The following is a 22,477-nucleotide window of genomic DNA, read 5'->3' as shown; positions in this document are numbered from 1 at the left end:
ACGCACACCGGCTGCGCATTCATGCCGCTATACGTCACACCCGACGCGGCTGCCGGAAGCGTTGCTCCGTTGCTGCCGATCGACGCCGCCTTGTTTAAATTCGTCTTGAAAGCGATTCCCGAATTCACGAACGTCCGTTAAACGTTTAACGGGCGTATTATGAAACGTATAACAAGCATAAATTTGACAAACAGGAACAATAAAAACAAAAGATTAGGTCTCTTCTATCTAGTATAAGGCATTTTTTGGCGAGCCACTGGTATAGCAACCCTAAGTGTACCAGTAGAATATTGGGTGTGATGTAAACTATACTTTGGTTCATTTTGGTACCTACACCAGCGGCTTTCTAAAAATGCCTGTAATAATTTGGTTTAATTGCACCCTTCGCTGCGGGATTCTTGGATAATTGAAACTCTCAATTTACGAGCTGAAAACATTGGGTTCGACCATTGATACACTCGAATAATTTGGTACCGAATCGAACGGTTTTAAACGCGAATTTACTTTCGATTTGACTTCACTTTATGTGACACAGGGTGCGACTATGGACGTATTCTGAAATGTATGCTAGCACATGCGACATTTCGAAACGTTCCGAAATGGATTGGACTCACTGAACTGTCGTAGCTGCGTTCGATATTTACATCTGATTCCTCGACTACCTCGAAACGCGTGACGAGCAGAGAGAAGAAGCGTCGCATTTCGAGGTAATCGAGGAATCAGATATAAATACCGAACGCACTATAAAGATATCATTTTCGGTACGTCTGTTCTAAAATGACAAATCATGCATATTCATTCTAGTTACGAAACGACCGTCCCGAAATTTTGCACGTACTGGTACACATTTCGGAATACCTCCTTTATCACCAATTAAAAAATTTTACTCTGACATTTTACAGTACGGAATCAAAAGTTCATCCTGCATACACCGGAGAATCGAATCGAAAGATATGTGCCGTCAGGTTAAAAATCGACTACTCCATGAAGATGTATCTTACTAATTTTCCGCTAGTATCTACTTGCCGATTCATATCTACCTACATTTTATAAGAATTTTTTATGAACAGCATACGGAGCGGCAAATCGACTTGAAAATTTCGGTCGTTACATATGCACTAAACATTAATGTTAAAAATCGGTTTGCACTTGATTGAATATCTTTTTAAAATGCACACAACTGTAGTCACTCCAACATATCTTTATACATTCTGTTAATTTTTCGTTTTTCCAGCAGTATCGAAGATTTCATCGTCCGAGTCTGACGGTATGAGCAAGCGATTGTGATGATCCGGCGGCAGTTTATCGAGACATTCAATTCTGGTTAGATTCAAAAAATTGTGAACTTCGCGACGCATTGTTTGAATTTCCTCCCGGTGCAGCCCGCGCGTTGACAAAGAAGTGGTTTTACCGTTCTTTAAAAGAACGAACAGCCCCAAAGTCATGGAAACACCAACGTGTCGAATTTTGCTCAATTCCATTGTAACTACTGATTTTTCACCAGCGGAACCCAAGCACAATTTATCGCTCCAACTAGACCGCCTGAATGTCGCTTTATTTGCGACTTTATCCAAGACGAAATCCTCCCAATCTCCCAATGTGTCCAATACAAACATTATGTCTCCAAAAATCAACACTGTTGATACAAAGACATTTTCGGAGAGACGACGACAAAGTTCGACAAAGACAAGAACAGACACTAAAACAGAAATTTCAATACTCGAGATAATTCGGAAACAATTTTGACATCAATAAATGTAACTTTTATCAAGGTTTTTGTCATTTCTTACGTCCGAGAAACAGCCAGGCGGCTGTACCAGGCCGACGAGAAATGTGTAGTTTCTCATTATCGTCAATTTTAAGCCTTGCCTTCGTGGTCAAAAACATTTTGGGGACCCTTGTCTTATAATTTACAAAAATTTATTAACCCCGAATTATATGCAAATGCTCAAGATTGATTTTGACAGATGACAAAAAAAGAAGAAAGTCGCGCCTGCAGCCGTGAACGAAATACTGATGATACTGTATGTTTCGGCAAAGTATCGAATAGTTAAATGTGTGTCTCGCGACACTCAAAATCGTCCTCGCACATGTACGCACACTCGCGTGCAATGTTTACTTGCCGTCTCTGCGTCAAATCTCGCCGCTTGCCCGTGTCGCGACTCAAAACCTATCAGGTGTATCTCATGTATTGTCTACTGTCTCGAAATCATGTATGTGTATAATCTATGTGTTCTCTCTCTCTGTAACGTTCTCTTACGATACGGTTTGTATCGCCTCATCGAAACCAACAAAAATCTCAATTATCGGTATTCATTATCTCTCTCCATCTCAACATCACTTTCGTTTCATTCACGCTCGTTCTCATCACTAATTCGCGGATCCCACGTCGATGATCCATATCTTTTTGCCATCTCTCTAAACATTTTTTGGTCCTTCGAGCCGGATCAGTCGCGAATCGAATCGGATCATTCGCAAATCGAGTCGAATCTTTCGAATCGTTGCGACTTGCAGGAAAACGAATTAGCCAGTGAGTGAAACGGAACTATCGCGTGTGCATCAAGTTGCGAAAGTTCACGTAATCAAAGTGAACAATATCGTTATCGGTGAAAAACATCACCAAAATCAGTCGCGTCCGTTAAATTCAAACGTGCGGTGTCCTCTGTAGTGACCGTGACTAAGATCTGAGCGTCAACAACACCGATCTCTCGAAGTGTGTATCGCGACGCCCTGTTATCACTGTGTGCGTATCTCGTTCGTGAAAACTCAGTTCGTCGCGTGAGTTTAAATCCTCTCGTACATCAACATGTCGATCGAAGAACATATCGAACGTCAAAACGACTACATTTGGCGCATCTCTCGTGCCGTCGACAACCTGCGCAAGCTCGGCGAGGCAAAAATCACTTACGGGCAGGTGAAGTCGCGGCTTAATGCTTTAAATTCAAGTTGGAATAAGTTCCAAGATAATCACGAAAAGATCAGCGAGATCAAGTTCGCAGCAAAAGGTGATCAACTCGACGCGATCAAAAAGCTTTCGTACTTCGCGAAAGATTATTACGGACTGTGTGAAGAGCACTTCTTGAGTAGCGAAGGAGTGATGCTTGATCTTCTCGAATCGCTAAAGCCTGCGCCTGCAGCAACCGCGCAAGCCGCAGCAGCTCCTCAAGACGCACCAGCAGGAGGATCATCAAAACGGTTACCGCGTATCGAACTGCCCACTTTCGCGGGCAGCTACTCAGAATGGAAGCCGTTTCACGACCTCTTTTCGTCGATGGTTCGCGAAAATTCGCAACTTTCGGAAGTGGAAAAGCTGCACTACCTCAAAACCAGTGTGACCGATGAACCGTTACAACTTATCAAAAACATTTCCCTCACCGCAGAAAACTTCCCTCGAGCTTGGGAAACTCTCGTCTCACGATACGAAAACAAGCGGCTTCTGACTGATTCTCATCTCGCGACACTTTTCGCGATTCCTCGTGTCACTAAAAAATCATCATCGGAACTAAAGAGCTTGCACAGCAACACTTGCGAAGCTCTTGGCGCGCTCGAACTTCTCGATGGTCCCGAGAAATTAGGGGATCACATCATCGTGCACATGACGATTCGCAAGCTCGACCCAGCATCTCTCGAACAGTGGGAGAAAAGTGTTAGCGAGAAACTCGAGCCCCCCTCGTTTGCGGAGCTCAAGGCGTTTCTCATCGGTCGCATCCACACCCTCGAAGCCGTAGAGCAAGCTCATGCTCATAATCAAATCGCGACGTCGAAACCGCACTCATCGCAAGGAAGGTCAAATCTTCAGACGACAAGGTCACATACGGCGCAATCAAAGGAACAGTCGTGTGCTTGTTGCAAAGGCAACCACTACATCGCGTTCTGTTCGACCTTTCGCGACAAATCTCTGGATCAAAGAAGGGAAGTGGTTTCTGCGAAAAAGCTTTGCTTCAATTGTCTCGGTACACCTCAGCAGAAGGACTGTCGATCCAACAAAACGTGTCGCGTGTGCAACGGTCGACATCATTCCTTGCTGCATCGAAACTCTTCCTCAATCTCGACAGCTGCCAACCGCGGCACATCTCAAGGACAGGCCGCAGTAGCGCAACCTGCAGTGCAGAACGCACCGATCTCGAACAGCGCCTCTCAGGTGAGCAACCACTCAGCTCAGCCTACAATGATCAAGCGCTCTCCAGTTCTTCTCGCCACAGTGCAATTGATCGCTTCAAATCCGGAGACTGGAGAAAGAATCATCGCTCGCGCTCTACTCGGTCAAGGATCCGAAAGTTCATTCGTCACGGAGTCGCTAGCGCAACAATTGCGATTACGTAGGCATCAAGCAACGATACCGATCATTGGCGTCGGAGCTCATCAATCGGCAGTGACTCGCGGCATCGCGACATTGCAACTCAAATCTCGTACTCACACCTCGTTCTCGTGTCAGGTGGAGGCACTCGTGCTTCCACGACTCACATCGTATCTACCCTCATTTCGACTTCTCGTCGAAGACTGGCCTCATCTACGAGGACTCAACCTCGCGGATCCAAGCTTTGCACATCCCAGTCAAATCGACGTAATTCTCGGAGCTGACATCTACAGCAACATCATTAGTCAAGGAGTTCGAAGAGGATCACCAGGAACACCAATCGCGCAAGAAACTCAGTTCGGTTAGGTCCTCTCCGGCTGCGTTTCAGCGGAAGCAGCAAGCCCCTCGTATGGCGCAGTCCAAGGCTTCCAATGCTCCCTCGATCACGAACTGCTCGATCTCGTGCAGCAGTTTTGGAAGCAGGAAGAAGTGTCGAAACGTTTGGCACTAACTTCCGAAGAAGAGCGTTGTGAGCAACACTTTCGCGAAACGGTTTCTCGAACTGCGTCCGGTCGTTACGTAGTTCGGCTGCCGTTCAAGGACAATTCGGTAGAGCTCGGCAACTCGCGGAATCCCGCGCATCAAATGCTCCTTCGTTTGGAAAAACGGTTCGGTAGCGACGCGAAACTCAAGGAGGCTTACTCGAGCTTCCTTCGTGAATATCGTCAACTCGGGCACATGCGTCGCGCTATCAATATACCTGAAGACAATTCCCGCGTGTTTTATCTTCCCCATCACGGTGTAGTTCGCGAAGGCAGTTCAACAACAAAGTTGCGTGTCGTGTTCAACGGGTCTCGAAGAACCAACCTCGGACTCTCTCTCAATGACAATCTTCTCGTCGGTCCAAAAGTGCAAAGCGACCTCGCGGACGTTCTCTTACGCTGGCGACAATATCCAGTCGCGTTCTCATCAGACATCGTCAAGATGTACCGACAAATTTTGGTCCACAATGATGACCAAGATTTTCAGCGAATCCTCTGGAGGGAAGAACCAGAGCTACCGATTGAAGAATATCAACTGACTACGGTAACGTATGGTCTTGCAAGCGCTCCGTATCTCGCGATCCGTGTTCTTCATCAACTCGTTCACGACGAAGGTAAGCAGTATCCCTTTGCGAGCCACGTCATTCTCGAGAACATGTACGTCGACGACATCCTCTTAGGAGCAGAGGACGTTGATCAAGGTCGCGAGAAAATCAACGAACTCAATCAATTGCTCAAGGCGGGCGGCTTTGAACTTCAAAAGTGGACTTCAAGCCACTCAGAAACTCTCGTTGACATTTCTCGAAACCATCAAGAGATCGCGATGCATCTGAATCTCGATCAAAGTCCATTCTTTCGGGCTCTCGGTCTTGCGTGGAGACCAGACATCGACGCGTTCGCGTTCTCTCCGCAAATTCATCAAACTCGGGACAATTTCACGAAACGAAAAGTTCTCTCACAAACCGCGCAGCTCTTTGATCCTCTCGGATGGCTCTCGCCGATCACGATCAGAGCCAAAATCTTTATGCAGGAATTGTGGGCACTCGGTTTTGACTGGGACGAGCCGCTCTCAGCTTCATTGTCCTCGCGATGGATCGAGTTTCTACAAGATCTTCAAGGCATCTCAGCTGTCACCATCCCACGATGGATCGGGTTAAGTTCAGCATCTCTCGGGATAGAGATCCACGGTTTCGCGGACGCCTCTCAAAGTGCATTAGGCGCAGTGATCCACGCGCGAACGTATATCAACACTCACGAAGTGCGCGTTTCACTAGTGTGCGCGAAAACTAAAGTAGCGCCGCTAAAGAAGGTGACAATTCCTCGTCTCGAACTCTGTGCTGCGAATCTTCTCGTCCGGTTGATGTGTCATGTGGAAAAGACTCTTAATTTCGAAAACACCCCGGTTTATCTGTGGACGGATTCCACAGTCGCGCTCGCGTGGATCAAAAGCCACCCATCGCGGTGGAAGGAATTCGTTCGTAATCGCGTAACGGAAATCCAAGAGTTCGCGCGCGCTCGTTGGTATCACATCTCGGGTTCTGAAAACCCCGCTGATCTTGCGTCTCGTGGTGCATCTCCGGAGCAACTCCAAAAATCAGAACTTTGGACCTTCGGACCATCCTGGCTCTCGAAGCCTTCTGTCAATTGGCCATCCTTATCTCCGCGACCGGAAGAAAACATTCATCTCGAGGAAAGAAAAGGGCTGTCGACGCACATCGCAACAGCTAAGCCGCTACAAATCTGGGATCTCGTCGATCGCTACTCAAAACTATCGACTCTCCTCAAAGTCACATCATTGTGTAAACGCGCAGCAAATCGGTTCCTCGCGAAGACGACATCGAATCACGTAAACACGTCTATCACTGTCGGACCGATCTCTACTCTCGAATTGAGCGACGCCCAACTGTTTTGGACCAAGGTGACCCAGCAGGCGTACTTCGCAGAAGAAATTCGCCAAATCGAGACAAGCTCAAGTCTCACTCGAAGTCATCCACTATCGCGACTCACGCCGTTTATCGATTCGAACGGATTCCTCAGAGTCGGTGGTCGACTGAATCACTCATTGCTTTCGTATGACGAAAAGCACCCGTTCATCTTGCCTCGCGAATCATCGTTCTCCACACTAATCATCGATCATCATCATCGGTTGACGCTCCACGGAGGTCCGCAACTCACTCTCGCCACAATCCGACAGCGGTACTGGATCCTGGGAGGAAGAGTACCGATCCGCATGTTCATACATCGTTGCGTTCCTTGTGCGCGTCATCGCGCCACTCTCAGCAGCCAACAGATGGGCCAACTCCCTCAGTCTCGAGTCACGCAATCAAGGCCGTTTCTTCCCTCTGGTGTTGACTACGCTGGTCCATTCTCGATTCGAGCCTCCCGCGGAAGAGGAGCGAAATCATGCAAGGGATATATCGTTATCTTCATCTGCTTCACGACCTCGGCTGTGCATCTCGAGCTAGTTTCGGACTACACGACGGAGGCATTCATCGCGGCGTACAAACACTTCACATCTCGACGAGGAATTTGTGCCTCAATCGCAAGCGATTGTGGAACGAATCTGGTCGGCGCAGACTCAGAACTTCGCCGTCTTCTCGCTGCATCGTCAAAGGAGTTCTCAGAAATCGCAAACATCCTCGCATCACACGGAACCCAGTGGCGGTTCAATCCTCCCTCCGCGCCTCATTTCGGTGGAAAATGGGAAGCCGGAGTGAAATCGGTCAAATTTCACCTCAAACGAGTCATCGGAGAAGCTACTCAAACGTTCGAGCAATTCGCGACGCTCCTCACGCAAGTAGAAGCCACGCTCAACTCTCGACCTCTTTGCGCTATCTCGGACGATCCACGGGATCCAAGTGCCTTGACTCCAGGATACTTTCTCGTCGGCTCAGCATTAAACACAATTCCTGAGCCGTCACTCATCGAGGTGCCAGATCAACGGCTATCGCACTGGCAACACTCGCGTCAAATGCTGGAGCATTTTTGGAAACGGTGGAGTACGGAGTATCTTCAGTCCTTCCAAAACCTCTCGAAATGGCAGACTTATCACGGGAATATCAAAATCGGATCCATCCTTCTAGTAAAAAACGAAAATCTACCTCCATCTGTGTGGCCCCTCGCGAGAGTGATCGAAGTGCATCCGGGAACCGACGGTCTCGTTCGCGTTGTGACCGTTAAAACGAAATCCGCTGTCTTAAAACGAAGCGGGCGGTATGTTTCGGCAAAGTATCGAATAGTTAAATGTGTGTCTCGCGACACTCAAAATCGTCCTCGCACATGTACGCACACTCGCGTGCAATGTTTACTTGCCGTCTCTGCGTCAAATCTCGCCGCTTGCCCGTGTCGCGACTCAAAACCTATCAGGTGTATCTCATGTATTGTCTACTGTCTCGAAATCATGTATGTGTATAATCTATGTGTTCTCTCTCTCTGTAACGTTCTCTTACGATACGGTTTGTATCGCCTCATCGAAACCAACAACAATCTCAATTATCGGTATTCATTATCTCTCTCCATCTCAACATCACTTTCGTTTCATTCACGCTCGTTCTCATCACTAATTCGCGGATCCCACGTTGATGATCCATATCTTTTTGCCATCTCTCTAAACACTGTATGAGTAAGAGCTGGATTGGTTATTCGCGGAAAAAGCCAAACATGATAATAACAGCGAGTTCTCTGCCAGAATTTTAATTGTAAAGATAAGTAACTGACTGTGTTATAATGTGTTCCGTAAGCAAACCTGTTTCAAATTTTCACAACCGACATAAGATCTTCGTAACAGGTGATTATATATGCGTATATTTTGCATTTCTATCAAAACAAAGAATGCTTCTATAAGTACAAAGATGACTGGAACATCGAAATTCTTCCACAGACTACGCTAGCACTTTATGACTGATAATTCGATTCGATATTCCTTCGGTCAGAACGGTCAGAACTGCCGAGTGCTTCATCACCATTTTGCAATATCATTGCAGGCCAAATCGATCGTTGGATACTTGTATTTGAATCCCGACTCCAAGACCCGTTTTGGGATAACTTTTTGTCCTTCCGTCATGATCTGTTAAAAATTCATGGTAATAATATTGTTTTATTCCATAATTTATTTTAGTAAAGAATATCGAAAAAATATCAAATGTCGTACCTTCGCCCTTTCTCTGTTAAATGCAAGCGCTAGAGCAAATTCAGGAACTGGGATTTTAGCCGGCCTCCAAAGTGCAGAAGCGAAAGCGTCTGTGAATTCTTTGTTGGTCACAACCTAAGCAAGAAATACATACAGATTAATTCTAGCTACCTTCGAAGAAGCAATCGCATTTCCGGAGACGCACAATATGGGACTATTAGATGAAATATACCTGAGGCGCAACTCCATTGAATATACCGGATACATTATCGTTTTCCACAACATTTACGAAAATGTTAGCAATATCATCGATGTGTATCCAAGGCATGGGCTGCTTTCCACTGCCAATGGGACCACCTAGTCCTACATAAAACGGGATAAATATCTGTTTGATCATTCCTCCCGTTCTACCGAGCACGACACCTGATCGAATTATGGCCTGTCGCACGTTTAGGTCCTTTGGCAGTTTAGCCGCGTCTTCCCACTCGTGACAGAGTTCTGGCAACAAACAAATAGTCGTTATAATTTTAATAACAGGATTGATAATCTAGTCATCAGATCTGGAGGGAATACCTATAGAAGCACGGACACCGATTTGACTGCGAATAAAGTCAGAGAAATAAGGATACGTTGCATCTAAAATAGTTGTGTGCTGATTTCGCAACAAAGTAACTACTTGGTAGCTACTTCCAATGACGTATAATTTTAGTCACCTGTTGAAGAATTCAGCTAAAATGCAGCCAAATCTGTATCCATAAGTCCATCAATATCCTCAGTCTGAGGTTTAATGAGTGGGAAGAGTGATGGCTGCAGCCAGTAATCCAGAAATTTCATTAATGATGACAAGGAGTGTACAAAATGAGGTGCGCATTGCGCATGAGGCGAAGATGAACGAACAAGGGACTTTAACTGTGAAATTAAAATCATCCGTATTTGTAGTCTAAATACTGGATTTGCATTTTATTTCTTTTTAACCTTAAACTTGAAAGAATTCTTAAAACTAATGTTCGTGAAAATTGGATAATATATGAAATGATTTCTGACCAACTAACAGACAATGAGTCGAACAAATTATCTAATTCAGGGCAAACATTCAATTGTCAAATGTTAAGAAGCCAACTAGTTTGAAGATCCTATTGTCCTGACCTGATAAAAAATCGTACTTGTTGCAGATGCTTTCTTCGTTGTATTCCTTTTCGTCGGGTGGATAATAAGCGACGCCAGATATTGTGACAAAGACTTTGGGAGGACAGGCAGTGACGGCCCGAGCCAGTAACTTCGTAGTTTCAACTCTGCTGTTCCATATATTTTGCTTGAATCCAGGAGTCCACCTTTGGGTTGGATCAAGTATATTCTGTCCTGCAACATTCACCACTGCAGTCGTATTCTTTGGTAGACCATCACGCTCAAGATCATGCTGAAAAACAAATATTGCAAATATGGTACAATCTGTTTTTCGAATTGGACCGTTTTACCAGGGAAACTTGGAGTTCAGTAGGGATAAAAATTGAACAAGTCTTACCCAAGACATGCGAAACGGTCCTGGCATACGAGATATTATAATTGGACAGAAGCCTCGCTGTTTAAAAGCATTGACCAATGCGGTTCCTATGAACCCCGTTCCACCACCTAGAATAATTCGTAGAAAAGGCGTAAGATTGATCTCGTTGTTCGTTGCAGCGAACGTCGTTCTTTCATTAAATTCCAATTTCATATTAACGAAATTTCAAGTTCGCAAATTAAATGTATATGAGAAGAAATGAATAACCTTTAAATTTTAATTCATAAGTAAACATATGAGACTAATTCTTGAAAATCGATATAATTTTACAGCTACTACGAAAATTTCGTATACAATAAAAAGATGTATCGTACATACTTTTGAAATGATACTTGATTTCGAAGTTCCATTTAGGTTATATTACATAATTTTGTAGAAAATAAATTCTAGCCGGTGATACGTACCTATCACAATGTGATTCACAGTCATTGCTCAGCCCAGCATAAACTAAAATTAGTTAATTGTACTGGAATTGATTCGCTTCTGAGCTTTTCAAGTTCACATCGAGGAAATATTTACAAAGCAGACAGATTAAAAATATCGCGACGCACAGCTGTTAGCTATCAAATAGTCGGTAATTTAAATCTGGTCGGTAGATTGACAGAAAATATGGTCGATAAATCAGTCACGTACGTCGGCAATGCAGAATTGATACTGGCCGGCTATTCTTGTATCTGTTGGTAACTCGATATTCATTTTTTTGGCAATATGGATAATTCAATATCTCTCAAAATTTAGAGTAAACGATGCTCTATTGAATCATCGTACCGAAAATGAGTACTGCACAATATTTTCGCCACAAAACTTAGTAGAGATCTTCTTAGATAATAATTGTAGTTTGGCGAGAAGAGCGGCATGTCGAGAGACGCGCCTTCATTCAAAGAACGCTCGAGTTGCGTGCATCAATACGCAACGTAAAAAACGCCTTGACCACAGTTACAGAATTGCGTCTAGGATTAGTTGATGAAGGAGATAGCCCCGTTTAAATTTAGTGTGTAACCTACTTACAATTAGTCCGCTTAAGGCGATGATTTATAGGCCAAACTTGATATAGCAAACGAGGACTCGTCCGGTATCGCGGTCAACAATATGCGGCGTTACATTACAAATGAGCTGTAATGCCATTAATTATGACTGTATTGATAAAAATTTTTTTTTTGGAAGCTAATTAGTTCTTGACGGATGAAAATTTGCTGCTGGAAAACCGATGGTGCAATTGACAATCGGATAGTCGAACTTTGGAATACGTTTGATAATTCATTCGTAAAAATGGCATCCATGTAAATTTAAAATATTTACATGAAACGTCGTGACTTGATTTAAAGCCTCTTCTAATAGGTGTGATTCTTCGCGAAATCAAGATAAATTTTTCATAAGTGTGTCGGCGAAAGTATAAATTGTGGGTCAAGGACGATCGCGAAGTCCCCCGCCTGTGTTTCCGCCGCCGTAAATACACAGGGTGCATGTCAAGAGGCAGGAGTATTTTGCCATTCCTCGAAAGACTCGGGGATATACATAACGCACGCTCCTCCACCTTCGCCACTGCGCAACTTATACATGTATTCTGCAGGTTCTAATGGCTCCTGGTGCCCCAGTCACGCTATGAGGTCGGCCGATACCAGACGCGTTCCGTGTCTTAGATTCGTGCGGTACGCAATTCGTTGATTCCTGTAAAAGGTTTATCCTACAAGGTGCAGTCGAGTAAAACTGCATCAGGGGCAACAATGCGATGGGCGAGACCAAGAAAAAGGATCAGCCCACCAAAAGGTAACGAAAAAAAAAACATCCTCGATCTTCAATCACGTTACAGTTGAACTATATGGAGCCGCAAAAAACTGGAGATGCCGGGGATCGAACCCGGGGCCTTTCACATGCAAAGCGAACGCTCTACCACTGAGCTACATCCCCGATATGTAAGAGACACTAAGTATTCCAGATGCCGTTAACGCTCGTGATTCGTTATAGAATTCACCGCGTGAACATAGTTTTGATGAAAAAAACCATTCTAGAGCATCGAAAGTATTGTAAAAATACACGTTCATCGTACTAGAGAGTTAATGCCATATTCACCACGTATCTACAGTGATAATCAAACTTAAAAAAAGAAACTGTTATTACCCACTCGTCACATGCTGTTTACTCAGGTTGGCTCACGCGCCGTTGAGTTACCTTCGCATGCGACAATCTATATATTCATATATTTCCCGCTATTTTTTTACACGAAGATTATCGATGAACCGCAGTGCAACAGAGCGGTAGGCATTGTTTAATACTGGTCCTGCGCGAGCGTTTACCAAAGCCCATCTACATCATGCATAGTTTATGTCGTATTAGTTTAAACGACTGGCAGCACTGACCGCTGCGCTACGGCGCCTGATATTCAAACCATTTGAAATTCGAACCAGGAAATAATTTTTACGTACTGTAATTGCATTAACTGCCGGTCTTACGTCGATCAAATTTATTATTAGTATAGAACTGCTCAAAAACATCTACGATACAAAATCACTGTATTATCTGGAATACTCAATTTATACCTACAAGCTGTCCATCAGAAATGAAGATTAAAAGGAAAATGTAAGCCTTCTGCGATGTTTCGGGTATCGAGAAGAAAAAATCTCTGAGGTTTGTATCATTCTATCTGTATTGATGATAAAACTTGGCAGATTACATCAACGAGGCAGTTAAATTATGCGTTTAATACCGCTAAGTGGGTATATTAGAGCTGAGCCGATCATCGCGTGATCCGGTAAAGATGAGCGATTATCCACGGATTAGGAGTAAAGCGAAAAGCGCTTTACATACGGACGAAGATAAAAGGCAGGATGGCGGCTCGTCGAATAATTAATTGCCCGAAACGTGATTGGCACCGGTGTATTTTTGGTCCACTTTCTGGATTGCCTCTTAATTCGATTGCTTCCGTGTCGGGAATCCATTATACCGCATAAACCGGATTTTATTTCTCCTCGTGTTCTAAATCGATGTTCCCCGTATGCGGAGATGCCTGTGACGGCATGTACCTTCCTCCCGACGCCCATTATCCTCCCTGCAGTCGTGCTCAGTTTGTTTCGAACTCTCGGCCCGGCCCGCAGCATGCCTTTTGCGAGTTTTTAACACGCGATTTCTGCCGTCGGCATCCTGCAGCTTTGGTAACGCGGTCGCGAGACTTCGCTTCTTTGGAATCTATTTCCATATATTTCTCTCCCTTTTCGTAAGTTATTTTTATCATTTTTATTCGCAAAATTAAATTTAGACTCACTGCAAGCTAGCGATGAATGGTGAAAACGTTTCAATATTGTTTTTGAATGTGAGTATATATGAGTATATTTAGAGGAAATTAAAGATAAAGCCTAAGAGTGCGTCAAGGTATACAGATTACATTGGATTTTGCGAAAAACAATTGAAAAAACAGCTTCTCTAAGCAACTCCTTCATCCAACTCAATTATTTTCAATCTTCCCCAACGAAACTCTGCAACAAAACTTTCTCCTAATCTTATACATTTAGCTGCCTGTTTGGGGCGGGGTATGAAATTCTGAATTTAAAAATTTCCGAAAGCTCCTAGTTCCGAATAATTTGGTGGCTAAACGTGAAGTAAAGAAATCAAACTTTTACGAAACAACAAAGTTTCGAATGGTTGGAAACTCGACGGCTCAAAGTTCCGAAAACTCAAGTTACGATAGACCAAGGTTCTAAAAAATAAAGTTTCGATAGAGTAAAGTTCGGGACATGAAAATATACTTATACAGCGTAGTTTACTCAACGACCAGGTGTAAAAAATCTAAAAAAATATTGAAAATCCAAAACAAAGAAAGTTCAAAGCAATGAAATTTGACCAAACCAGAAATTCACAGAACTGAAGATTTTCGATCATTCGGAATTTCTATGATTTAGATTTTTAAATTTTCTAATTTTCGCACTTTTCGAACTTTGACTTGTCGGAGTTACGTCCTTCAGCATTTTGTCATTTCAGAACTCTGCACTTTCGGAACTTTGAGCGCCGAGTGTTGGACCATTCGAAATTTTGATGTTTCGTCAAAATCTGATTTCTTTACTTCAATTTTCGAACTTTTAAAATTCGGAATTTCAACACCGTCCCGCCTGTTTACCTTCTTGTGCAATAATTCTAGACGACGGCAGCTCTGCGGGTTGGGCAAGTCTTCCTCCGACTCTGAGATAGCGCGAGGCAAAGGCAAAGAGCGATGGCCATTCCCACAGAGTCTGACGGTGGACGAGCTCGCTCGTTATCGCCGAAGACGGGTCCAGGGTCGGCCCAAAGACAGCCTCTGCAGGGCGGAAGGCTCCCTCGGGAATCTCATCACCGAGTATCGCAGGGCGTTCCGTGCTAGTAGCGAGGACATCTGGAAGGTAACTGGTACAATCACCGTCGGTAATGAATTAATGATTTTTCATTTTCATTTTGCCTTTTGCGCAATTTCGTAGTTCTTGGTACGAATAAATTTTGCAATCAATCACGCTTTGTGAAGCCTCGTCTACAGGGTTCTTATCCATTCTACATTGCGTGGCTCTGGCGGTGTGGAAAAGTACGCTTAGTATCTCGTGCGTCTTTTGAAGAATATTGATTCCTTAAATCCGAGCTTATACAATGAAGGCGAATAAAGAACGTAAAAATAACAAAACGGATGTTCAAAATAAAGGCTGTACAGCTGCGAGAAAGAAAAATATTGATCAATTTCCACCTTCCAATATTCATCGCTCTGAATTATAAACGAACTGAAATCGAAAATCGACCGATCGCTTAGCCCGAATTCTATATTCTGCTCTATTCCACATTTCAGCACGCATTCCTAAACCAATTATAGATAATCCCAAGCTCCGCAGACTTCTTTGAAATCGTGCAACATTTATAATCCAAAGTTTCATGGATTGCAGGAGCGTGCCGCCGCGGGATTTGTTCCTGATTCACTCAATCATCACGATGATCCGAGTCTCCTGACGGAACGAGCGATAATCAAGGCGGAAGAAAGGAGCAAGGAACCGGCGTGCAATCCGGAGGTTGCTGACGCTCAAGAAGTTATGGAAATGAAAACTGAAAGTTCGCGATTTGTACCTCATTTGAACGCTCCAGGTCGGCCACCGCTTTTACGGAGGTGCGATCATGTTCATCATTTTAATTCTAGGTCAAAGGATGAAAAATCAGTTCTGCAGCGTATTATCCAAAAGACGTATTCTTTAGCGAAGAAGAAAAAGAAGTCTGTGAACTCCAATTAATGAAATCTCTGTAACAAAAGGATGAAAATTTGAGTGAATGTATAGATTTCTTGGGTGGAAAAAGAATACGCCGTAAATAATGAGTCACAGTTAAAATCCTGCAATGAAATAAACCGAAAAATTTTTTACCCTGACCGAATGGCACAAATAAAGAAGCGACTCGACCGTTGCGAGACGATTAGAATTACGCGTTTCTGCTGTTCAGAGCCGCAATTGATCCCTTCGAAATATATAATCGTGTAATCTTAAATTCCGGAGTACGCAACGTCGTAGAAATAAATCGATCAGACGCTTCTCTCGGAATTATACTCGGAAAGCGCGGTGCCTTGCACGAAATACCTCTGCACTCTGGGGCCATACGAATTATGAATTTTTGCCCCATAAATCATAGCTCGTCGCGGGAAAATCCAAAAAAGGAATTTATTCTTCAGGGTGACTCAAAGGTCGCGTTCTTGGCGTTGTTATCGTTGTAGTATTTTCTCATTTTTGCGAAACAAATAGAGACAGATAAATTACTACTCTTATCTTAATCCAGGGGCACTAGTCTGAAACACGAGGGAAAATTCATCGCCGACACGGAACAGTCGTGCTACGTTGCCCACGAGGGTGTTCACCGCGCGGAATTGGCGCGGCGACCGACGTCCCTGAAGATGGAAGGTGACATGAGTATGATGTCGGAGAATTGCGAGAAATTCATCGAATGGCTCAACGTGAGTCGCCCGGAACTGGCCAGACTTCCGACTCATCTCAGGCTGGAGGGTGACTTCGAAACTTCGACCGAAAACCACGAGAAATACGTGCCGTTCGTCGGTGCGAGAAGACCAGAAATACTCAGGCAGAGCGCAAACTTGAAAATGGAGGGAGAGTCTCGCCACATTCCGGAATACAAGGACGTATTCAGGAATCACAATCTGAGCGGTGAATGAGAAAAAAATTATCATTCGTACATATGGATTATTTTCGAAATAATTAATATTTTCGGTTACGTATATTGTTAATGTGTTGAAATTTTCGCAGGGAAACGTTCTTTGAAGAAACCGGAAACGCATCTGACGACCGAGGGTAATTTTTACAATACGACCGAGACGTCGGAACAATTCGTCAACCCGCGATCAGTCGGCGAGGCGAATTTGAACGGCGAAGAAAACCGAAAGCTAGACACGGATGACGAAGATGACGTGGAGGATTTGACCAATACGGACAAGATTGAACGCTTTGCCGCGGATATGAACGAATCGAAAGGACCGCCTCTCGAGATTCCGGAGTACAGGGATGCCTTCAAGGTAAGATTGGAAAAATTCGGTCCTCGATAAAACCCTCTCGATTCTTCTACTCACCCATTGTCCTACATATCAGGATTTCCCAAGAGAGCGTCCGAGGCTGATGAAGCCTGACGACGAGATCGGTAGATCGGACGGTTCTAAGATATCGTCGTCGTCACCGACGCGTGCGAAATTCAGCACGAAAATCGACATGGACCCCGAGTACAAGTCCAAGTATTTAGACTTCTCCAAGGACTCGCCGGTTTACCGGAAACCGCCGTTAGCGTTGCGGCCCTCGGGTAGAAACAGCGGTCTGATCGACAGCGTTGAGAGAACAGCGCGGAATTCGGGTAGCGGAAACCGATCGTCGAGACCGCGGAACGACGCAAGGTTCGAGCTTGTCTAGTAAAATTGATGAAAAACCATTATTACCGGTAGAACATCTGCACTGACAATTACAAAACGATTCTCCCAATCGGCGCTCGTTAGAAATTGCCGCATATAACCGGATCAACTGGTGTAATATTGAATATTTGTATAATGCAGTAAGAGAAGCTACAGAGTTTTTTTTTTTTGTTAATCCGTAGAGATGAGAATTTCCGCCAAAAGTTGTTCGAGGCTACGACCGAAGTGCGGTCGCAGTACGTTCCGTACGGAAATATTCCGCGGGTCGAGTCGGTCAAAATGCCGGCCCACTTGCAGCTCGAGGGTAGCATCGACTTGCAGCCCGAGTATCGGAACGCCTACTGCACCCAAAGGAATCACCACTTGCCGATGGGAGAGCCCAGGATGCATCGCAGACGCGAAAGAAGCTCCAGCGAGTCGAGGCGTAGGGACAATTATTGGACCAACAATAACAACACCGAGAATTTCGGCCGTCCGAATCCCGGAGACGACCAAGACGCCTTCCAGATATTGCAGACGAGGGTCCATGAGGACAGCCTCGTTGGAAAACCACCGTCTGGCAGTCGGAGGTAAAAATTCGCAGTCTATGATGTTACTAATATTGTTCACCTGAAATATTTTCAACGATTTCGTAGTATGAATCGGCCAGAACGTCTGAATCAAAAGTTAGCAAAGGAGGACAAATCTTTTAAAAAAATCTCATGTATTATATATGATAGAATTAGATTAGTCTGACAAAGGAAATTCGAATAACTACAAGATAACCATATACACCAACCATATTATGTAATATTTTACAGTGAGAACTAGGGTGCTTTTTTTTGGACTATTTTTTTTTTCGGTCCCATCGTGAAATTTTGTTGGAAATACAACAAAAAAAATTCCCTGAAAGATTGAGCCCTTAATATTAATATTAAGTGCTCGCCCAAGGCATGTAAAGATTTCCCGCTTAAAATACACGTAAACTTTAATTTTTTTCTTTAAAACATCTACAGTTCAGAGGCATTTTACGGTATAGTCTAGGACGTCGGTAGGTTTTCTTCGGAATGAAATGCTCTACAAAAGTGCTCATTGCGGTGAAGTCGTAACTCACACCGACGAAGTCGTACGGGCCACCCAAACCCAATTTTTTCATGAAATTCTTGTCTTTTTGCCCGTATCTCGTAAATAACAAGAGCTACAAAAAAAAAAAATATTCAACAAATTTGTAGGAAATTTAATTTCCTACAAAAAAGTTCCAGAAAACCAAATTGCTAACATCGATATTTATTGAGACATTGGGCTTTTAAGGTGAGGAAGTATGGAATTTTCATGAATTATTGAGTTAAATTGTCGAATTATTGATTGTCGAATATTTTTTTTTTGTAGCTCTTGTCATTTACGAGATAGGGGCAAAAAAACAAGAATTTCATGAAAAAATTGGGTTTGGGTGGCCCGTACGACTTCGCCGGTGTGAGTTACGACTTCACCGCAATGAGCACTTTTGTAGAGCATTTCATTCCGAAGAAAACCTACTGACGCCATAGACTATACCATAAAATGCCCCTGAACTGTAGATGTTTCAAAGAAAAAAAATAAAGTTTACGTGTATTTTAAACGGGAAATCTTTACATGCCTTGGGCGAGCACTTAATATTAATATTAAGGGCTCAATCTTTCAGGGAATTTTTTTTGTTGTATTTCCAACAAAATTTCACGATGGGACCGAAAAAAAAAAAAAATAGTCCAAAAAAAAGCACCCTAGTGAGAACGTTTGGAACGATTAAACTCTGCTATTTTCGAACTGATTCAATGTTAGTTTCATTCGTGTTCTCTATTATTGGCACAAATAACATATTTGCTCGAAATTTTCTAAACGTTCTTTTCTCTCTTCCGAATTTTTTATTCATCATCAGATGGTCCGGCCGATTCGTCAATAATTATACTAAAATGCGCGAAAAAGTCATTTCTCTACCAATTTCCCACTATCGCAACTCCGTAGCTCTTCCTATATGTATACATATATATATATATATATTTATATTAGACCTGTCCTTAAGAAGGGCAAAATCGAATTTTAATGGTCTTACCCCTCAAATTGGTTCGTAATAATTCAAAAAAAATGTCAGAATTTTTAAAAAATTTTCCGTCCATATTTTCCCACCGCTAGGAAGCCTTACTTTTTCCCATAGGAAAAGCATGGATTTTTCGTGATTTTTAATCTTCTTTTTACCGCTGCCCTAATTATCAGCTAAAAAATCGTAAATTCTCAGAAAACGTTGACAGTTATGTTACCTTTTTGACGAATTTTTTGGAATTCGATACAAGCATTATTGGGCTAGATCAATCACATCTTTATTCTCTGTATGTTGCGAAAAAGGCGGAAAAAAGCAAAAAAAGTCGAAGAACGTCGTTTTGAGAGCTAAAAATAGGAGGGATAAAATGGCAGAGGTTACAAAAAATAGGAAACTTTTCGCTGAAGATGGTAAATTCTCAGAAATTGCTAAAAATAGAACAAAAGTCGAAAAGTATCTTTGAGAGGTATAAATATAGAAGTTAAAATCGGTTGAGTCTTCACACATTTTTTTATTATTATAGAATAATAGAACAGAACTTCTATATTTACACCTCTGAAAGATACTGTTACAAAGGGTGAAATCACCCGTTTTGTCCCCTTTTTAATGATCTAGTAGTCATCATAGATAAAAGACGTTTATAAACCTCTTATATCTTTCAAAAGAATAAGGTTGCTGCGTCAACCAACATTATTGTAAAAACAGTCTATCTCGAGACTTTAAAAGGAGAGCTTCGTCACAAAATAAATCCTTTTCCTCTCTTAATTTTCCGCTTTGTAACAATACTTTTCGACTTTTGTTCTATTTTTAGCTATTTCTGAGAATTTACCATCTTCAGCGAAAAGTTTCCTATTTTTTGTAACCTCTGCCATTTTATTCCTCCTATTTTTAGCTCTCAAAACGACGTTCTTCGACTTTTTTTGCTTTTTTCCGCCTTTTTCGCAACATACAGAGAATAAAGATGTGATTGATCTAGCCTAAAAATGCTTTTATCGAATTCCAAAAAATTCGTCAAAAAGGTAACATAACTGTCAACGTTTTCTGAAAATTTACGATTTTTCAGCTGATAATTAGGGCAGCGGTAAAAAAAAGATTGAAAATCACGAAAAATCCATGCTTTTCCTATGGGACAAAGTAAGGCTTCCTAGCGGTGGGTAAATATGGAGGGAAAAATGTTTAAAAATTCTGACATTTTTTTTTAATTATTACGAACCAATCTGGTGGGTAAGACTATTAAAATTCGATTTTGCCCTTCTTAAGGACAGGTCTAATATATATATACCTTTTTTCAGAGGATCGTTGGGCCTGCAGCGTCCGACGACGCACGTTGAAGCGACGGATCCGTCGGTCCTGCGACGACGCTCGCCAAGTCCTACGTACCGGCTGCACGTCTGTAACGTGGACGACGAGCCGCGTGGTTTTGGCCGTAACAGACATCCAGGTCCTGGAGTAGTTCCAGCGAAGGTTTTACCGTCAGAGAATGAAAGTATAATCTACAACCCTAAGAGTCAGAGGCCTTACTCGCCGAGCTTTGGGAGGGAGGATCCCAAGTCTTTCGTTGTCCTGCAGGACAACGATTCGGCACAGGCGAACCGCGACCCGGTTACTTCTCGCGGGCGAAGTCGCGCCACTTGGAAACCGAACATTGATGAAATTCCTGGAAATGTATTGGGCAGGGAATTAATCGGAGGCAGCAGTAGGACGCCTAAAAGCTGGATGCGCCCCTGGTACGACAACGCTGGCAACTGAGAAGTTCCAAGACAAGATAATTTAATGAACTGCGTTTTCAGGCCAGATTTCTATCACCGATATCCGTAGAAAATAGGTATATTCATACGAGGCTAAGGCGGATCCGTATTTTTGCTCTCTGAAAGACGGGGAGAAAGTCGAGGTAAAATAAATATAAGAGAGAGAACAACGACAACGCGCTTGTATTAGAGATTTTAGAAGCAAATTTACACATGATAAAGTAATCGTTGTTTTATATAATATATATACCAATAAAGTGTAGTGAATATGTATAATTCAAATGCAGGGTACGTATACCTGTATTCAAAGGATAATTAAGATTCCAGATTTTCTAATCAATTTACGTGCAACATTATACACATTTCAAATTCCTTCCATAGGTACGTATAATATAGTAGTATAATGATAGACTTGTATAATTTGTTATAGTCGCTGATATTTTATGAAGATGTGTTTATACGCCGATTTGAAATTTAAAGCAAAAGAAACGGACAAAAAAAAACCTTGAAAGAAGCTGCGAAATCAAGATTATAAACAGTATACTCAGGTATTGACTGTAGATGTAAACTCCAGAATACACATTATATACTGCCAATATTAACTATAAATTAATTTATTACTTACAACAAGTGTAAACAAGCAAAAGATTGAATGAGAATATCTTATGTTATATAGTAGTAAATATATTTATCGCGATGGATCCGATAAAATAACATGAATGTACGCTGTAGTTGTTATGATTAAAATAAACTTGAAAAAACACACAAAAATAATCATAATAAGAACAGCTGTTTGCTAAAAACATGCGTGTTATAAATGCTAATTCCTTCATCTTCCGTTGGATCGATAACATTTATGGTGCAACAAGTGTCACTCAGGTAACCCCGGCTGCTGTTCACTAGGCGGGACATCCAACACCGCATTCACCGTAAAGCATTGACAATTATCTGCACTATACACCTGCAATTTTTTAACCCACAAACACATAACGACGCGTAATATATCTGGCCTCTTTTTTCTACACTAATCAATAAACAAAAAGGCTCAATTAATTAAAACCGAGGAACACTTCCTGATCAACAAATCTCCTAGGCTCGACCTTGTTATTGTTGTGCTTACCTCAACCCGTGCTCGTCACGCAATTCGCACTGAACTGATAGCGCAGATCTATGGCGCAGATTTTTGCAGCCCCCCCCCCCCCCCCTTCCGCCGCGCAACACCTGTCGCTCCGTTATATGCATGTAAACA

The 22,477-nt window shown here is 42.8% G+C and overlaps 4 protein-coding genes, 1 long non-coding RNA gene and 1 other non-coding gene across 7 annotated transcripts; 2 read left to right on the top strand and 4 right to left on the bottom strand.

The window, feature by feature from the left end:
• Positions 1-95: 95 nt before the first annotated feature.
• On the bottom strand, positions 96-2,073 carry LOC107224201. Of its 2 annotated transcripts, XM_046739088.1 has the most exons (3): positions 1,791-2,073; positions 1,412-1,699; positions 96-1,320 (listed from the first exon to the last, which is right to left on the bottom strand). In XM_046739088.1, exons 1-3 carry the CDS (start codon positions 1,885-1,887, stop codon positions 1,187-1,189), a joined length of 519 nt encoding a protein of 172 aa, XP_046595044.1. In that variant the 5' UTR covers positions 1,888-2,073; the 3' UTR covers positions 96-1,186. The 2 variants fall into 2 exon arrangements, with proteins under 2 accessions (XP_046595044.1, XP_015519656.1); XM_015664170.2 differs by having other exon boundaries at positions 96-1,699.
• Positions 2,074-2,806: 733 nt separating this feature from the next.
• On the top strand, positions 2,807-8,729 carry LOC124294077. The gene is made up of 3 exons (XM_046737931.1): positions 2,807-4,658; positions 4,716-8,052; positions 8,720-8,729. The coding sequence occupies exons 1-3, from the start codon at positions 2,807-2,809 to the stop codon at positions 8,727-8,729; spliced, it is 5,199 nt and encodes a 1,732-aa protein (XP_046593887.1).
• LOC107224203 (epimerase family protein SDR39U1) lies at positions 8,517-11,112 on the bottom strand. Its single transcript, XM_015664172.2, has 6 exons — positions 10,934-11,112; positions 10,491-10,597; positions 10,115-10,385; positions 9,201-9,466; positions 8,990-9,103; positions 8,517-8,905 (listed from the first exon to the last, which is right to left on the bottom strand). The coding sequence occupies exons 1-6, from the start codon at positions 10,956-10,958 to the stop codon at positions 8,798-8,800; spliced, it is 891 nt and encodes a 296-aa protein (XP_015519658.1). The 5' UTR covers positions 10,959-11,112; the 3' UTR covers positions 8,517-8,797.
• Positions 11,113-12,123: 1,011 nt separating this feature from the next.
• On the top strand, positions 12,124-22,002 carry LOC107224200. The gene is made up of 8 exons (XM_015664168.2): positions 12,124-12,296; positions 14,659-14,896; positions 15,422-15,639; positions 16,296-16,678; positions 16,778-17,043; positions 17,117-17,412; positions 17,610-17,996; positions 20,773-22,002. The coding sequence occupies exons 1-8, from the start codon at positions 12,259-12,261 to the stop codon at positions 21,227-21,229; spliced, it is 2,283 nt and encodes a 760-aa protein (XP_015519654.2). The 5' UTR covers positions 12,124-12,258; the 3' UTR covers positions 21,230-22,002.
• Positions 12,366-12,437, bottom strand: Trnaa-ugc. Its single transcript has one exon. It is a non-coding gene; the product is annotated as a tRNA-Ala (tRNA).
• LOC124294198 lies at positions 12,961-22,458 on the bottom strand. The gene is made up of 3 exons (XR_006904123.1): positions 22,349-22,458; positions 20,763-21,137; positions 12,961-14,900 (listed from the first exon to the last, which is right to left on the bottom strand). It is a non-coding gene; the product is annotated as an uncharacterized LOC124294198 (long non-coding RNA).
• Between the last annotated feature and the right edge of the window lie 19 nt (positions 22,459-22,477).

The sequence above is a fragment of the Neodiprion lecontei genome, chromosome 4 (genome assembly GCF_021901455.1).
Source record: "Neodiprion lecontei isolate iyNeoLeco1 chromosome 4, iyNeoLeco1.1, whole genome shotgun sequence".
NCBI classification, from domain to species: Eukaryota; Metazoa; Arthropoda; class Insecta; order Hymenoptera; family Diprionidae; genus Neodiprion; species Neodiprion lecontei.
This window is presented reverse-complemented; position numbering and strand designations above follow the sequence as displayed.

Excerpts from the sequence above, each read along its gene's own strand:
- LOC124294077 (XM_046737931.1), top strand. The coding sequence starts at position 2,807 with ATGTCGATCGAAGAACATATCGAACGTCAAAACGACTACATTTGGCGC. Across the intron at positions 4,659-4,715 it reads CGCGCAAGAAACTCAGTTCG|TCCAAGGCTTCCAATGCTCC; the intron begins GTTAGGTCCTCT and ends CGTATGGCGCAG.
- LOC107224200 (XM_015664168.2), top strand. The coding sequence starts at position 12,259 with ATGGGCGAGACCAAGAAAAAGGATCAGCCCACCAAAAG. Across the intron at positions 14,897-15,421 it reads GTAGCGAGGACATCTGGAAG|GAGCGTGCCGCCGCGGGATT; the intron begins GTAACTGGTACA and ends CATGGATTGCAG. Across the intron at positions 17,997-20,772 it reads CCACCGTCTGGCAGTCGGAG|AGGATCGTTGGGCCTGCAGC; the intron begins GTAAAAATTCGC and ends ACCTTTTTTCAG.
- LOC107224203 (XM_015664172.2), bottom strand. The coding sequence starts at position 10,958 with ATGACTGTGAATCACATTGTGATAG. Across the intron at positions 10,598-10,933 it reads TGTGAATCACATTGTGATAG|GTGGTGGAACGGGGTTCATA; the intron begins GTACGTATCACC and ends GAATTATTCTAG. Across the intron at positions 9,467-10,114 it reads CAAGTACGATTTTTTATCAG|AACTCTGTCACGAGTGGGAA; the intron begins GTCAGGACAATA and ends GTTTGTTGCCAG.
- LOC107224201 (XM_015664170.2), bottom strand. The coding sequence starts at position 1,887 with ATGTTTTTGACCACGAAGGCAAGGCTTAAAATTGACGATAATGAGAAA. Across the intron at positions 1,700-1,790 it reads CGCCTGGCTGTTTCTCGGAC|TGTCTGTTCTTGTCTTTGTC; the intron begins GTAAGAAATGAC and ends TTTCTGTTTTAG.